The following is a 17,125-nucleotide window of genomic DNA, read 5'->3' as shown; positions in this document are numbered from 1 at the left end:
GACTTCTGGGGCCAGTGTTGTGGCAAGTAGATTAAGCTTCCACTTGCACTGTCAGTACCCCCTATCAGAACTCCCTAATTATGCACCTGGGACACATAATAATATGCACCTAGTGGACATGGTCCATGTACCTGGGGCCCTGTCACCCACATGGGAGACCTGAATAGAGTTCTGAGTTTCTGCCTTTGGTCTGACCCAACCCTGGCTCTTTGGGGTCATTTGGGGGAGTGAACCACTCAACAGAAGATCTTGCTGTCTCTCCTTTCTGTCACTCTTTTTACATTTTCCTAGGACTGGTGTTGTAGTATACGGGTAAAGCTATCATGAGCAATGCCAGCATTCCATAAAGGCACTGGTTCAGATTCGGGCCGCTCCACTTCTGATCCAGCTCTCTGCTAATGTGTTTGGAGAAGCAGCAGAGGATGGTCCTAGTCCTTGTGCTCCTGCACCCACATGGGAGACACAGAGAAAGCTCCTGGTTCCTGGCTTCAGACTGGCCCAGCTTCAGCTGTTGAGGCCATCTAAGGAGTGAAGCAGCAGATGGAAAATCTGTCTATCCCTCTCTCTATAACTCTGTCTTTCAAATAAATAAATCTTTAAAAAATATATTTATATATTGCCTAATATTTTTATTGGATCAATCATGCTCCTAATTCCTAACATATTAATCAAGCCCTCATAAATCAAGTTTTAAAATATTATGTTCAATGTTCTTCATCAACAGGTCCAAATGAACAAAAAATTTCTATTTCTTGTTTCTACAGTACTGCACTTTACAGTTTTCAAGAAAAAAGCTGTTTGTAATATGACAAAATAAAGAAAGTAAGGCCTCAAAAATTTATCATCAGAACACAGAGTTGATGAAAACAGAAGCTGAATAAGCAAGGTTGGTCTAGGAGCAAAAGAATACAAAGAGTAGTATACAGTCTACAGATAAGAAGGAAAACCAATGGACTACATCTAAGAAACTGATAAAATCTGGTTAAAAGTGAGCCTACAGGAAAAACAATCCCCCAAGAAAAGGAGTTTCTAGATTCTTTAAAGACATACATAGTAAGAAGCACAAACATGGAAGCCATACCTTTCAGGCCTAAAGTCTGCAACTGAAACAGTTTTCCCAGCTCAAAAGGTAGAACTCGTAACAGGTTGTTATTTAAATGGAGTTCCCTGTTGATGTAAAAATTCCAGGATGTCAAAAGATATATTAACTTTAACTAAAATGAACAATATAATTTCTAGGGATATAAGCACCTACAAATGACAAAATCTTGTATTCTAATATCTCGTACAGTGCTTCTCGAACTATAAGTGGTAACTAAACTGCCACAGATGAATACTTAGGCTAAGTACAAGAAAAAGTGGAGTCTTTAAAAATGAAACGGGGGGGGGGGGGGGGGGGGGGAGACAAAATATAAGCCCCCATTTTCATAAATTATTAAGAGTGAACAGACATATCAAATCAACTCTCAGTTACTGCACATGTCTTACTGCAGATTGGCATACACACGTGGTACAGACTGCACCAATCCTCAAGCCTTGCTGAACAGTACTGGTCTAGTATACCTGGGGTCTACTACCCACATTTAGGAAAGCAGAGATGACAAGATAGTCTACCACGTGAGTAGTTAAGACAAGTAAAATCATCAGATTGTAACCACACAAAAGAGTTTATTATAGCTGCATAATTAAGCCTATGATTACTATTTCTCCAATATATTGATTTCACTTTAGAAAAGTCAGCTATCTTAACTACTGATTATTTTAATTATTTATTTTGTACAGACAACTGTAATAAAAATATAAAAGGAATTTTCAGTAGCAGTGTTAAAAAAAAAAAAACAGAAACCCAACCCCAACACTAGCAATTCCCTACATTAAGTTTTATTAATCAATGTTTAAGAACTTTGACTACTACTAAGTAAACCAGACCTATGGAGCCACACACTGAGTAAGAAAATCTAGTTTTGGGGGCTGGAGCTGTGGCAAAGCAGGTTAAAGCTCCAGCCTGCAGTGTCAGCATCCCATATGGGTGCCAGTTTGAGTCCCAGCTACTCCACTTCTGATCCTGCTCCCTACCAATGCATCTGGCAAAGCAATGTAGGATGGTCCAAGTCCTTGGGCCCCTGCACTCAAATAAGAGACCTGGAAGAAGCTCCTGGCTCCAAATCAGCTCAGCTCCAGCCATTGAGGCCATTTGGGAAGTGAACCAGCAAATGGAAGACCTCTCTCTCTCTCTGTAACTCTTTCAAATAAATAAAATAAACCTTTAAAAAATAAAAAAAGAATATTTAGTTCTAAGTATTACTTCCTATTTACTTTGAAGTGTGTTACCTAGGAAGGAGGTTCTTTAAGTAACTCTGTCTCAGCAAATTAAAAATATAGTATATACTCAATAGTTAAGCCTAGAAAAATGCCAAAACACTGGAAGCTATAGAAACGAAACAATTTTCATGGGGATCCTATTTTTTTCACTATGTGGCTAATGATAGAAAAACCACAAAGACAAGGGGGGTAATATCACGTTAAGGTTAACATAGCAGCTAGAATTTGGCTTTATATTTAATTTGGGTAGATCTTCTCTACCTTATAAAAAAGATACAAATTTTTAAAAAAGCAATTATCATTTGTTAAAAAATAGGTACCAGGAAGGGTACAAACAGCTTTTTACTCATTATCTAAAACATCTCTAATGTCAGGCTTTGAAGCTTGCTTGAGATCATGAAACTTGTAAACAGCAGTCAGGATTTTAACCTGAATTCTGTATGACCCCAAATTCTACATACCACATTAAAGTCTTCCAAATTTAAGAACTAATTCTAGGATCCTTCAAGTTCAGACTTTACTACTATGATGTATAGCAGTACTGAGACGGCAAAATAGTTTCACCAATTGGCATTGGTTTCCTGGACCCTGTGTTAAGGATGGATGATGCCCCAAATGTCTGTAACAGGTGAGTCTTTGGGATAACACAGTGCCTTACAATGGTTTACCCTCACTCTGATCAAAACTTTCAGTTCAAGAATAAAATACGTCACACAAAACACAGTAATTTAAACAAGTTTCAAGCAACGGACCTATTCAATTTATTATTTACTAGCAGACATTTAATTTGCCTTAAATTTTTTCATAAAGAATATAGTAATGTTTACATTTCTTCCAATGTTATTAAATGGATAGTCTACTTCCTAACCAACTGAATGCTGTCTTGTTTTAGGGGTATACAGTACAGCAGCACTAAGTGGAATCTGCATACCTGAGTGATACCATGTTTCCGAGTTCTGCTGGTAAACTACGGATTTTATTAGAGGACAGGTCCAGATATACCAGATTGTGAAGCTTGGCAATGTCTGAAGGAATTCGGGACAGGGAATTATCACTCAGATGCAAAGCTGTCAAATGTGTTAGCGACCATAATGATGAGCTTAAGCTTCTTACTTTACCTGAAAGAGAGGGAAAAAACAGGGGAAGGATTATAATAGTGTTCTCTACGGTCTGGTCAGTTTATTAACGTAACATTTTGGTTTTTTTTTTTATGAGTAGCTCAAATCATAAAATTTATCTAAAAACTCTGAGAATGGTTTAACAAGAAATGTTATTTACTCTAAAACAATTCATTATATGATTAAGTTATAACCTTTTAACATATTAAAGTTATATTACAGCTCTTCAAAAAGTTCATGGAAAATAAGTATTATGAAAAAATCTATTATGAAAAACTGTGCGTGAATTTCAAAAAAAAAATTTTTTTTTAATTTATTCATTTACTTGAAAGAGTTAGAGAGAGGAGGAAAGGCAGAGAGAGAAGTCTTCCATCCACTGATTCACTCCCCAGCTGGCCACAACGGCTGGAGCTGCACCAATCCAAAGCCAGGAACCAGGAGCTTCTTCCTGGTCTCCCACATGGGTGCAGGGGCCAAGAACTTGGGCTATCTTCTACTGCTTTCCCAGGCCACAGCAGAGAGCTGGATCAGAAGTAAAGCAGCCAGGATACAAACTGGCACCCTTATGGGATGCCGGCACTGCAGGTGGTGGCTTTATCCGCTTAGCTACAGCACCGGCCCCTCAAAACTTTTTCACACCCAAATAAACAATGTTTCATTTCACTTTCTGAGGCATCCTTGAATAGCAATACTTAAATTGCATTTTGAAATTTATCTGCACAATGGGAAAGATTTTATCCTTTAAAATGGCCTGTTATATGACAGAAAGATAAATGCTTAATAGTGATGATAGATACAATATTTAGGCATCATAAAACTGATTTGCAAAAACATAAACTCTAGTTATCTCAGAGGCTAAAACAAGAATTTTGTTGAAAAAGAACAAAAATTTTACCTTACAAAAAAAAAAAAAAATAGAAAACAAGATAGTCTCAGTTGAGCTCTTAGGCCACAGTACAAAATAATAACTGTATCAAGAACTATGTGAGGGACCAGCCAGTGCCAGCATCCCATATGGGCGCTGGTTCATATCGGCACTGCGCCGATCCGAAGCCAGGAGCCAGGTACTTCTTCCTGGTCTCTCGTGCGGGTGCAGGGGCCCAAGGACCTGGGCCATCCTCCACTGCCCTCCCGGGCCACAGCAGAGAGATGGACTGGAAGAGAAGCAACTGGGACTAGAACCAGCACCCATATGGGATGCCAGCACTATAGGCGGAGGGTTAACCAAGTGAGCCACGGTGCAGGCCCCACAAACTCAACTTCTTTAAAAAAATTTATTTATTCATTTTTTTAAAAGATTTATTTATTTATTTGAGAGGTAGAGTTCAGAAAGAGAGATGGAGAGACAGAGCTAGAAGTTTGGTTCATTCCCCAAGTGGCCTTGTCAGCTGGAGCTGGGCTAATCCAAAGCCAGGGGCCATGGCCATGAGCTTCTTCTAGGTCTCCCATGTGGACGCAGGGGCCTAAACACTTGAGCTATCTTCCACTGCTTTCCCAGGCCACAGTAGAGAGCTGGATCAGAAGAGGAGCACCTGGGACAGGAACCAGTACCCATATGGGATGCCGGCGCTGCAGGTGGAGGCTTATTAGCCCACTATGCCACAGCGTTGGTCCCTCAAATTTTATTCTAAAATTGAATTCAGTGTCTAAAAGAAAAAACAGGATTGGATTGGAAGATAAGTGAATTTGAAGACAGCAACAGAAACTATATAAAATGAAACAGAGAAAATACACTGAAAAAAAAAAAAAAAAAAAAGAAAAGTAGATCAGTAAAGTCTGGGACAACTTTAACAGCCTGTATGTATGTACTTGGAGTTCTTAAAACAGGGATAGAAAGGGGACAGAAAAAATATATTCAGAAAGATAAACAAGAGACAACTGAGTAATTCATATACAAAGAATGAAGCTGGGGCCATAATCACACTATTTACAAAAATTAACTCAAGGGGCCAGTGCCGTGGCTCACTTGGTTAATTCTCTGCCTGCGGCGCCAGCATCCCATATGGACACCAGGTTCTAGTCCCGGTTGCTCCTCTTCCAGTCCAGCTCTCTGCTGTGGCCTGGGAGGGCAGTGGAGGATGGCCCAAGTGTTTGGGCTCCTGCACCCGCATGGGAGACCAGGAAGAAGCATCTGGCTCCTGGCTTCGGATCGGCGCAGCGCTGGCTGTAGCGGCCATTTGGGGAGTGCACAACAGAAGGAAGACCTTTCTCTCTGTCTCTCTCTCTCACTGTCCATAACTTTACCTGTAAAATAAAAAAAAAAAAAAAATTAACTCAAAAACCCTTGGAAGAAAACATACACATAAGTTTTCGGCAACTGTTAGTTGTGACACTGATAGCACAAACAACCACCACAAAATTAAATAAAAAGCAAGACTCAACTATACACTCTCTACAAGAAATGTTCTTCATTTGAGAAATAAAAATAAATGTGAACATAAAAAAATAGATTAGGCTGGGGCAGCACCGTGCTGCAGTGGGTCAAACTGCCATCTCTGATGCAGGTATCTTATATAGAAGTGGTAACTCGAGTCCTCTCTGCTCTGCTTCCAATCCAGCTCCCTGCTAATGAACCTGAAAGTAACAGACAATGGCCCCACATCTTGGGGCCCTGCCACTCATACAAAGGATCCAGAAGAAGTAAGTTCTAGGCTTCTGGCTTCAGCCTGGCCCAGCCCCTGCCATTGCAGCCATTTGGAGAGTGAACCAGTAGATCAAAGATCTTTGTCACTCTCTCAAATAAACTTAAAAGAAAAATAAATTTTGCTGATACCAACCAAAACAAAACTGAAGTGGCTATGTTAAAATAGATTTCAGAACACCAGAAATGAGATGAAATCAAGAAGATATGCAATCCTAACTGTTTATACAACTAATAAAGCATCAAAATACTTGGAAAAAAAAATAGAACTGAGGGAAAAAAAAACAAATACACAGATTTCAGAATGTTTTTCTCAATTAGCAACAAAAAAAATCAGAGCAGATATAGATGATTTGAACACACCAACAAGCTTGACCTAAATAATACTTACAGAATACTCAACCTAATAATAGCAGAATACACTTTCTTTTCAAGGGCATAAGGAATATTTACCAAGACAAATGACATTACTGGGTCATAAGTAAAAAAAAAGCCTCAATCAATTCAAAGATACTATAATAAAAAGAATGTTTTCTGCATGTTGGAATTAAGTCATCAAAAAAGATATCAGGAGAATTCCTAAACATTGGATATTCAATAAAACACCTGCCATGAGCAAGCAAAAGAGTAATTTAATTAGGAAGTATCTTGAATTGAATAAAATGAATGTAGAACAATATCAAACTTTGTAGGATATAGCAAAGCAGTATTGGGAAACACATTTATAATACTATATACCCATTCAAGTACTAGAAAAAAGTCAAGTCTCAAATCAATGATCTACCTTAAGAAACCAGCAAAGATATTAAAGCCAGAGAAGAATTAGAAAGGAGATAAACCTGAGAGCAGAAGTCAATAAGAAGGAAAAGTCATAAGAAGGAAAAACAGACTGACCAACGGATCAAAAGCTTGTTCTCTGAGTAGCTGAGCAAAAGTGAGAAACCTTCAGCCAAATTGATCAGGTAAAAGAAGAAAATATACAAAATTTGGAATTTTGGAATAAAAGGGAAAAAAATCACTACATATTCTAAAGTATTAAAAGGATAAGGATCATTAAAAAAAGGTTTGTTTCCAGTGGCAGAAACAAGAAATAACCCAAATGTTTTCTACCTATGATATGCATGAACACACAGTGATGCAATGCTGACATTAAACTGCTAGTAAATAATGAAAATTACTAATTTACACAACTTGTAAGAAATGCAAAAGCCTCTTACTGTGTTTATGGTTTTATATATACACATACATACACACACACACATATATATATAAAATGACATTCTTACAAAGACAAAACTAGAAGGATACAAAATAAAAATAGAGTACTGACTGCCAGAGGGTGTGGGTGAAACGATTTTGAGAGGATAACAGAACTGTTGTATTTCTTTATGTTAGAGAGTCACACAACTAACAATAGGTTTGTCAAAGCTTGTACACTAAAAAGGGTGAAATTTACTGCAACGTATACCTTAATAAATACATAGTAAGATAATAAAGGAGTATTTTGAACATTATGTTAACAAATTTAACAAACTAGATGAACTAGACAATTTCATAGAAAGACATAGCTACCAAAACACACTCAGAAACAGTTAACTTGAATGTATGTCATAAAAATTGACTTTCATCAAACTGTTTTAAATCTTTGTCAAACAAATTGCTAAGAATCATATACTACTACAGTTTTAATACTTTGTGATTATTTAAAAAAAGTTTTTGTGTGATTTTTAATATCTTTTCATTTAATTAAGGTTTATAGCCCTTGTCTATTTTCCTGTTCAACTATGGTCTTTTGATTTTTCATTTACTGAATTCTTTATTTAGTGGAGCATTAAATTTCTGACAATAAGGTAAATTAAAAATGTTATCTTAAAAATAATTTTGTTGCAGTGGGTTAAGCTGCATCTTGTGATGCTGGTATCCCATATCAATGCCTGTTGGAAGTCCAGGCTGCTCCACTTCCAATCCAACACCTGAAGAAACAGCAGAAGACAGCTGAAGTACTTGGGCCCCTGTCACCCACATGGGAGACCAGGATGGAGTTCCAGGCACCTGGCTCAGTCCTGGCTATTTGTGGCCATTTGGGGAGTGAACCAGTATATGGAAGACATCGCTATCTCTACACCTTTCTAATTCTAACTTTCAAATAAATAAATCTTTAAGGGGAAAAAAAAAAAAAAAAAAACCCAGTCTCAAGATTCCCCCTGAACATTATACTGGAGGTTTTAACCAGTGCAGTAAGGTTAAAAAAAAAAAAAAAAGGACTTGGAAGGCAATGAAACAAGCGTGAGGCCTAATGGGAAGTGCACAGGTCACAGATCACTGTGGTTACCTTAGAAGTTAGATTGTTATACAAGCACATCCGGCCCCATCTTGTCCTCTCACATGCTCACTTGCCATATCATGCCTTCAATCATGTTAGACGCAGCATGGAGGCTCTCACCAGATGTGACCTCTGCTCTGACAGCTTCCCTGAGTCCCAGCAGCATGATGGCAAACATATACGTATTTCTCCCAGCCACAGCTCATACCCCAGTAGCCAGTGGCATCAATAGGACAAAGTGCTGCATGCCCCTAGGCCAGGTCTTCCCTCAACCACAGCAAGGTGGCCACATGCACTACCATCTGAGAGCTGGTAGTACCGCCCCTGCGGCAGTGGAAAAGAGAACAGATAGTCTTGAGGACAGGTACTATGCAGAGGGCTTGAAAAGGGGCCGATTTGGAGATAAAGATATGAGGGGATGACTGAAGCCATCACTTCTCCAATTCCTGACATCCTGAGAGCTCAGGCCTTGGTGTTCCAGGGCCAGCGAGTCCTTGTCCCACTTCTGCGCAGGGGCTGCAAGGACATAATTTCCTTTTCTGTAGTTGGGGAGTCACTACTGGTCTAATGACCACCAGCTTGGATGTCTCTAGAGACCTTGCCTTAGGTGAGTGTTTTTTTTTTCCTTCCTGACAGCTGGACCCAGGGCCCTAACTTTTGAGTGCATATTTAGGAAGTTTTCTGATGTTCTCACTCTGATCCTAGTGGCTTAGTAGTATAAACCTTTTGTAAATTATAGATGAAATTATGTAAATGCAATGAGGGAAACTCCTCTACAAATTACCCTAAGGTCCAGTGTACACAAAAATTCATACTTAAAGAGAACATTACAAGGGCCAGTGCAGTGAGGTAGTAGGCTAAGCCTCTGCCTGCAGCACCAGCATCCCATATGGGTGTCAGTTCAAGTCCCAGCTGCTCCACTTCGAACCCAGCTCTCTGCTATGGCCTGGGAAAGCAGAAGAGGTTGGCCCAAGTGCTTGGACCTCCGCACCCACGTGGGAGACCTGGAAGAAGCTCCTGGCTCCTGGATTCAGATTGGCTCAGCTGCAGCTGCTGCAGCCATTTGGGAAGTGAACCAACATATGGAAGACCACTCTTTCTTTGTCTCTCCCTCTCTCTCTGTGGCTCTTTCAAATAAGTAAATCTTGAAAACAAAACAAATATTCCTAATGTTGTTCAACCATCACAGCTGTCTGATCCTGGAACACTGCTGCAGTCTCCCTAGAGAGTCTCCACACCCATAAGTTCTCACCTGCCATTACCCTCTCCCCTGAGCCCGAGCAACCACATAGGGATTTTATGAACCCATGTGGGAAACCCCGAAGAAGCTCCTGGCTTCGGATCTACTCAGCTCTGGCCATTGCTTCCATCACTGGATCGAAGACCTTTCTGTCTCTCCCTCTCTCTATTAAGTTGACCTCTCAAATAAATAAATAAAACCTTCAAAAAATAAAATAAAAAAGAGAATATCACAGATTTGGAATGTGATGTTTTTTCTTTCGATAATTTTATGCCTCTCCAAGAGGCCAATTTTTTGGAAAAGATTTTGTGGAAGCTATGTAATGGAATGGGAGGTTTCATCAAATAACATCCACTGGTAATTAAATGTCTAAATTCTCTTAATAAAAAAAAAAAAAAAACAAAGAAAAAAAGAAGAAAAAAGAAGCTGAAGAGAAGCACAGAGAAGTTACTTCTTGAAGAACGTGAGAAATCACCAAGGAGCAGCTAAGCAGAAATGAGATGAACGAAAGCCGGGGCTGGGAGGCTGAGATGTTAAACCATTTTACAAGCGAAGAGGACAAGAAAAGAAACTCAGGGACCAATAGGGAAGAAGTCTCTGCAAAAAGCCTAAATTCATAGGGCTGGCGTTGTGGCACAGTGAGTTAAGCTTGCCACCTGCAATCCTGGCATCCTACATCAGAGTGCCAGTTAGAGACCTGGCTGTTCCACTTCCCATCCAGTTCCCTGCTAATGTGCCTGGGAAGGCAGTATAAGCTGGCCAAGTATTTGGGCCCCTGGCCACCTGTGTGAGAGACTGGGTGGATTTACAGGCTCCCAACGATTCAAAGACCTCTCAGGGGCCAATGTTGTGGTACAGTTGTTAAGCCAATACTGGCATCCCATATAAGAGTGACAGCTTAAGTACCAGCTTTACTCTATTTTCAATCCCACTCCCTGCTAACGAACCTGGGAAAGACTCCACAAGATGGCCCAACTCCCTGGGCTCCTACCAATCAAGTGGGAAACTCAGATGGAGTTCCAAGACCCTTGCTTTGGCCTGGCCTGAGCCATTATGGCCATCTGAGGAGTGAACCAGAAGACAGAAGACCTTTTCTCAGTCTCTCCCCTAACTGTGCCTTTCAAGTAAAAAAAAAATTTTTTTTTAATTGAAAAATTTTAAAAACCCTTCCCTATTACTCTCCCTTTCAAATAAATACATAAATCTTGGGGGGGGGGACACCTGAACTCAGTTTGGAGCTATAAATAGCACACAGCTGCTCCAACGATAGGCCAACCCTCACAACCACTTAAATGGTAGATTCAAATTGAATTCCTGAGTAGATAAAAACCCCCTACCTCCTACCACAACTGCCTGGAAAACATAAACATAAATTCATCCCTGAAGAAGAGAACACCAAATTATTCTATTATTTCACATATAATTTCAAGTATTCAAGATAAATGATCAAATTGAAGGACTAAAAAAAAAAAAAAAAAAAAAGATCCCCAAGGCATAGATATTGAAGTCACCAGATACAGTCTTTAAAAAAACGATAGACTTACACAGCCAAGAGACAGTAATAGGGACTAGATTTTCCCTCCCACCCAAAGCAACTAAAAATCCAGACAAAATATATGAACTGGACACTGGACACCAGGCAGCACAGTAACAGATGGGAAATAAACAGTGAGAACTAACAGCTCTAGCTTACTGTCCTGCCAGTTTCATGATGGCAGTGCAGATGGACAGGACCCAGGCAGGGTGGATGGCTGACCTAAGCTGAGATAAAACTGACAGATGCCAAGGTGCCCACAGTTCACAGAGTGCTAACAGGAGAGAACACTGGTAGAAAGCTCTGGTGATCTAAGTATCAATTAGCAAACACATGAAACACATGTGAGGAGTAACTTAAGGCCAGGATATCGGAGTAGAGACAAACCAAAAACAGCAGAGGGAACAATCGGGGATCACAAGGGTCAGGAACAGTTTGTGTCCAAAAGTAAGGTAGGATTCAGGGAGGTCTATTTAAAGTAAACTCCAAGAGAGTCAAACTGTTTCCAAGTAATTAGTATTACCAGGAACACGAAAGTATCTTATGTCATTGTGACACAGCAGGTAAACAGCCACTTGTAATACTGGCCTCCCAAATGGGTGCTGGTTCATGTCTCGGCTGCTCCATTTCCAATCCAGCTCCCAGCTAATGGCCTGAAAAAAGCAGAAGATGGACCAAGTGCTTGGGGCCCTACCACCCACATGAAAGACAGAAAAAAGCTCCTGGCTTCAGCCTGACCCAGACCCAGCCATTACAGCCATCTGGGGAATGAACTAACAAGTGGAAGAGCTCTCTGTATCTCATTCTTTCTCTTTAACATTTCCAAATAAATACATCTTTAAAAAAAAAAAAAATCAAAAAAAGGCTTAAGTTTCACAAAGTACTGTGTCCAATCAGAAATTGTCAGCCACACAGAGAAATGAATTAAAACAAATCTAGAAGTAAAAAAGATGACAAAATTAATGACATTAAAATTACAGCCATATTATTTATGCCATAGAAAAAAGGAAAATGTTTTTTAAAAGTACCCATATGTGGGACCGGTGCTGTGGCACAGTGGGTAAAATCACCACCTGTAGTGCCAGCATACCATATGGGCGCTGGTTCGAGTCCTGGCTGCTCCACTTCCAGTCTAGCTCTGTGCTATGGCCTGAGAAAGCAGAAGATGGCCCAAGTGCCTGGGCCCCTGTATCCACGTGGGAGAGCTGGGGAAAGGTCCAGGTTCTTGGCTTCAGATCAGCTCAGCTCTGGCCATTGAGGCCATCTGGGGAATAAACCAGCAAATGGAAGGTCTCTCTCTCTGCCTCTGTAACTCAGCCTTTCAAATAAATAAATAAATCTTTTTTAAAAAAAAAATACCCATATTTAACTCCCAGTGATGAAAACACACACTATTACTACTAGAGGGGATTAACAACACATTAGATACCACAAGAAAAGTATTTAAGACACAGTATTAAAAACTGTCCACAATGATAAAAAAATAAAAAAACATAGTAAGTTAAACATGGCATCATTAAGCTACAAGACAACTTCAAGTAGTCTTAAATACAAGTAATTACACTTTTCAAAGGACCAGATGAAGAAAAGCAAACTCTGAAAAAAGAGGCCTTAACTATAAACCCATAGATCCAAGAAGCTTAACAAAACCTGACCACAACAGAAGTAAAAAAACAAAACTAAAAGTCACATCAAAATCATACTGCTGAAAAGCAATGATAGAGACTCTAAAGGTAGCCACAGAAAAAGGACATACATATTAACCAGAATGACAGTGGACTTCTTAGAAACAAACAAAAGAGTTGACATATGCCTCCAATTCAAGTACTTTGGTTGGAAAAGGCAGTAGGTAACACAGAAACTTACACTTGCATAGCAATGAAGAACTTTGGAAATGCTAAGTAAATCAAAACATAAACATACATTAGCTAATGAAAAAGCAATGACAAAACTAGAGTATCACTATTTGGAACTTTCAAAGAATTAAAGGCTCTAGACAATGAACAGCAAGAGAAAGGAAGGCATACAGACCTTAGTGCCTCCTGAAGAAAAAGCACAAAATGGCCTGCTGCAGTTGGGATATGGTGGATTTTACCCCTAGGCTTCACGTGCTGAAATTTAACCCCATTTTGAGGAATTAACAAAGTGGAAACTTAATCCAGCTAAGCAGTTTAGAAGTGAAGTCTCTGGGAAGTGACTAGGGTTAAATAAGGTCATCAGGGTAGTGCCCTAGGATTAAACACTGGTGGTTTTATAAGAGGGAGAGGGGCTGGTACTGCGGTAGCACAGAAGGTAAGCAGTGCTGGCATACCATATGGGCTCTGATTCAAGTCCTGGCTGCTCCACTTCCAATCTAGTTCCCTGCTAATGGCCTGGGAAAGCAGTAAAAGATGGCCCAAGAACTTGGACCCCTGCACCCATGTGGGAGACCTCAAGGAGGCCCCTGGCTCCTGGCTTAGGATTGGCCCAGCTCCAGCCATTGCAACCATTTGGGGAGTGAACCAGTGGATAGAACATCTCTCTCCCACCCCTCTCAGAATAACTCTGCATTTCAAATAAATAAATAAATAAATCTTTAAATAAAAAAGGAGACAGGGAGAAGTGGATACAGACACACATGAACTCCTATTCCTTGCTGTGTGATGTTCTGTGCCACTCTTGGACTCTGGCCAGCAAACATCACCAGATGCAGGCCCTTGCTTGACCTTGGGCCAGAGCCAAGAATCAAAATAAACCTCTTTTCTTTATAAACTACCAGCCTCATATATTTCATTATAGTAACTGAAAATGGACTAATACTTTAAAAAGCTTATTGAAAATCAAATTAAAAACAGGTCAAACTGCCTGGTCTTCATTAGAGAAGCTGCAAGGCAAAAAAGAAAAGGATGGAGAGGGAACTGACAAATTAAGACACACTGGGCCAGCGCCGTGGCTCAACAGGCTAATCCTCCGCCTTGCGGGTTCTAGTCCCGGTCGGGGCGCCGGATTCTGTCCCGGTTGCCCCTCTTCCAGGCCAGCTCTCTGCTGTGGCCAGGGAGTGCAGTGGAGGATGGCCCAAGTACTTGGGCCCTGCACCCCATGGGAGACCAGGATAAGCAGCTGGCTCCTGCCTTGGGATCAGCGCGGTGCGCCGACCACAGCGCGCCAGACGCAGCAGCCACTGGAGGGTGAACCAACAGCAAAGGAAGACCTTTCTCTCTGTCTCTCTCTCTCTCTGTCCACTCTGCCTGTCAAAAAAAAAAAAAAAAAGACACACTAAGAAGGGTCAAAGAACTAAAAATGGAATACTTCTTACATATACCTGTATGTCTACCTCTGTGGTTTACGTATACATAATTTGATGTTAAATGGTTGTGACTGGATGTGGCACATGGAAAAGTTGAAAATTCTATTTCTTAACCTGCATGGTGATTTTGTGGTTTCTGATATTTTAATAATTAATACATCAATGACATGGGTTTTTTTTTTGTCCTTTTTATTTTAATAATAATCTTTAAAAACTCTTTCTTTTAAAAGCAAACAATGGTGAGTCATCCAGCTTATCTGTTTACCTCAAAGTGGCACTAGGAAGTCAATACCCATCTCCCTGGAACCAGAACAGCACAAGAGCAAACCACAGGTTTGAATTCAATGACCCAGGATCCCTAGAACTTTATCACAGGATCTAAAGCAACCAGCGCTAAATTATCCACATGAAGTAACTATCTTAGCATGAATAACTCAACCTACATAATTTGTACACATGTTAGCTTAGGTATCAGGGCTATGAGAATAAAGTAACTTTCCTATGGTGGCTTTCTTAGTTACAAGGTCTCATTCTATCAACCTATTTAAACCAATAATTTATCCTCCATGAAGACAGTTGATAAAGACATGACTAAATGTTAAAAATGTTAAAGCTGTCTCCCCTACTCCAAATCAGTGACTCAAAATTGCCAAGGAGCCTCCCCGCATGGAAAGAAGAGTAGAAGAGCCTCAAATATATAGTCTCAATGATCTAAGTGAGTACTTTCTAGAGGAACCTTCCCTCCAACCAACTGCTGGTACAGGCTGAAAATGGAGGAAAAAATACAATATACTAATTCTGCATGAATTAAAAAAGTGGGGACAGTAATTGCCCTTTCTTTGAGAGATAACTACTCAACGAGAGACTGTTTCTCTTTTGGGCTCCCCTGACACAAAAAGACCAATTTGACAGAAAGGGGAAAACTCTCCATTACTACATCTACTTTACTGAACTAAACTTGGTTTAACTAATTCCTGCACTTGACGTATCAGAAGTGGGAAAACAGAAGAGATTCACGTGGTACCAACTTCTGCTATGGCTGCAGAGGACAGAAGTATATTCAACAGTTTAACCAGAAATCCTGAATTATACTGTTACCATGACATCCTCTTTGTTTCCTGTTTAGTCTCTTTTTACCTAGGCGTGTTGCTTCTAATTTGTCTCATACTTCTGCACTCCCTTCCTCCCTTTTTTTTTTTTTTTTTTTAAGATTTTTATTTATTTGGAAGAGTTACAGAAAGAGAGAGACAGGTCTTCCATCTGCTGGTTCACTCCCCAAATGGCCGTAGCTGAGCTGATCTGAAGCCAGCAGCCAAGAGCTTCTTCTGGGTTTTCTACACAGGTGCAGAGGCCCTAAGACTTGGGCCATCTTCTATTGTTTTCCCAGGCTCAGCAACAGAGAGCTGGATTGGAAGTAGAGCAGCCGAGACTCGAACTGGCACCCATGTGGAATGTCAGCAATGCAGGCGGCAGCTTTACCCGTTAAGCCACAGCACCGGCCCCTATAGTTTTTTCAGCTATGTATCTTGCGTATGCCTAAGACAATGCCAGGTAATGTTTTCCACATTAGCATGTGCTTACAACATTAAATTTAAGAAAATCAATAGGTAGAAGAAGAGAAAATTTCTTCTACACTATCCCAGAAGGCAAAACTCAGGACAATCTGGAAGTTTAGGGGAGCATATCAGGCCAACATGAACACAAAACTTATTTAGCACTGCTTGCAAGAAAAAATCATGCCACTTCACTACTTCTGAAATATTTAAAAAGAACCTGGATGCCCACTGGCAGGATGCTGAAAAGATATCTTTAGTGGCTCATATATTTATTTCAATATGTCTACAGCACATGAATGGTAGGAAGAACCTTAAAGATCTGCTTCAAGCTCAAGATTTTGTTTCTGGGGCCAGTGTTGTGGCACAATGGGTTAAATCACTACCTGCAATGCCAGCATCCCACAAGAGCACAGGTTCATGGGGCCAGCACTGTGGCACAGTGGGTAAAGCCTCTGCTTGTGACGCACGCATCCCATATGGGCACCGGTTCAAGTCCCAGCTGCTCTACTTCCCTGGTAATGTGCCTGGGAAGGCAGTGGAAGATGACCTAGTCCTTAGACCCCTGCACCCACATGAGAGACCCAGATGGAGTTTCAGCCACTACAGCCATTTGAGAAGTGAACCAGAAGATGTCTCCTCTCTGTAACTCTGCCTTTCAAATTAACAAATCTTAAAAACAAACAAAAAAATCCACAGAAATAAACAAAAAAGATTTCGAGTTGCTGAGTAAGGCTATATAGAGACTCAGACTTAAAAGCAAATAAAGAAAATGAGAAATGAATCTATCCCAAAACCTATACACAACAGTCATTTCCCAACCCAGTAGATTATCTATTATTTCATAATGTAAAAGAACAGTCCCACTTTGAGACTCTACTATCAGAGAATTAAGTATCAGAACAAACTTCTGGGCACTAGGTTATTTCACATGTGTTGTTTTCATTTCATTTTATAACAGGAAATGATACTGAGCAATGAATGAGCTTTAAATTTTCAAGCCATGTTCTTTTTCACTGAACCTCCCGTTTCTAAAATAAATTACCATGTATAAAACACAATCATTGCTTCTCTTGTGTATTGGCATTAGAAAATTTAATTTCCTACC

General features: G+C 40.1%; 1 protein-coding gene across 5 annotated transcripts in view; it reads right to left on the bottom strand.

Moving 5' to 3' along the window:
- Nucleotides 1-17,125, bottom strand: part of CNOT6 (CCR4-NOT transcription complex subunit 6) — a 70,748-nt gene that overhangs the window by 30,742 nt on the left and 22,881 nt on the right. For all 5 annotated transcript variants that reach the window (XM_062188585.1, XM_062188581.1, XM_062188582.1 and 2 more), the window contains exons 3-4: nucleotides 3,254-3,440; nucleotides 1,082-1,167 (exon numbers count right to left, since the gene is read on the bottom strand). In XM_062188585.1, coding sequence (XP_062044569.1) covers nucleotides 1,082-1,167; nucleotides 3,254-3,440 — 273 coding nt within the window. The remainder of the gene's footprint in view (nucleotides 1-1,081; nucleotides 1,168-3,253; nucleotides 3,441-17,125) is intronic.

Source organism: Lepus europaeus, chromosome 4 (genome assembly GCF_033115175.1).
Source record: "Lepus europaeus isolate LE1 chromosome 4, mLepTim1.pri, whole genome shotgun sequence".
Taxonomy (NCBI): domain Eukaryota; kingdom Metazoa; phylum Chordata; class Mammalia; order Lagomorpha; family Leporidae; genus Lepus; species Lepus europaeus.
The sequence above is the reverse complement of the archived record's forward strand: the minus strand, read 5'-3'. Positions and strand labels throughout refer to the sequence as shown.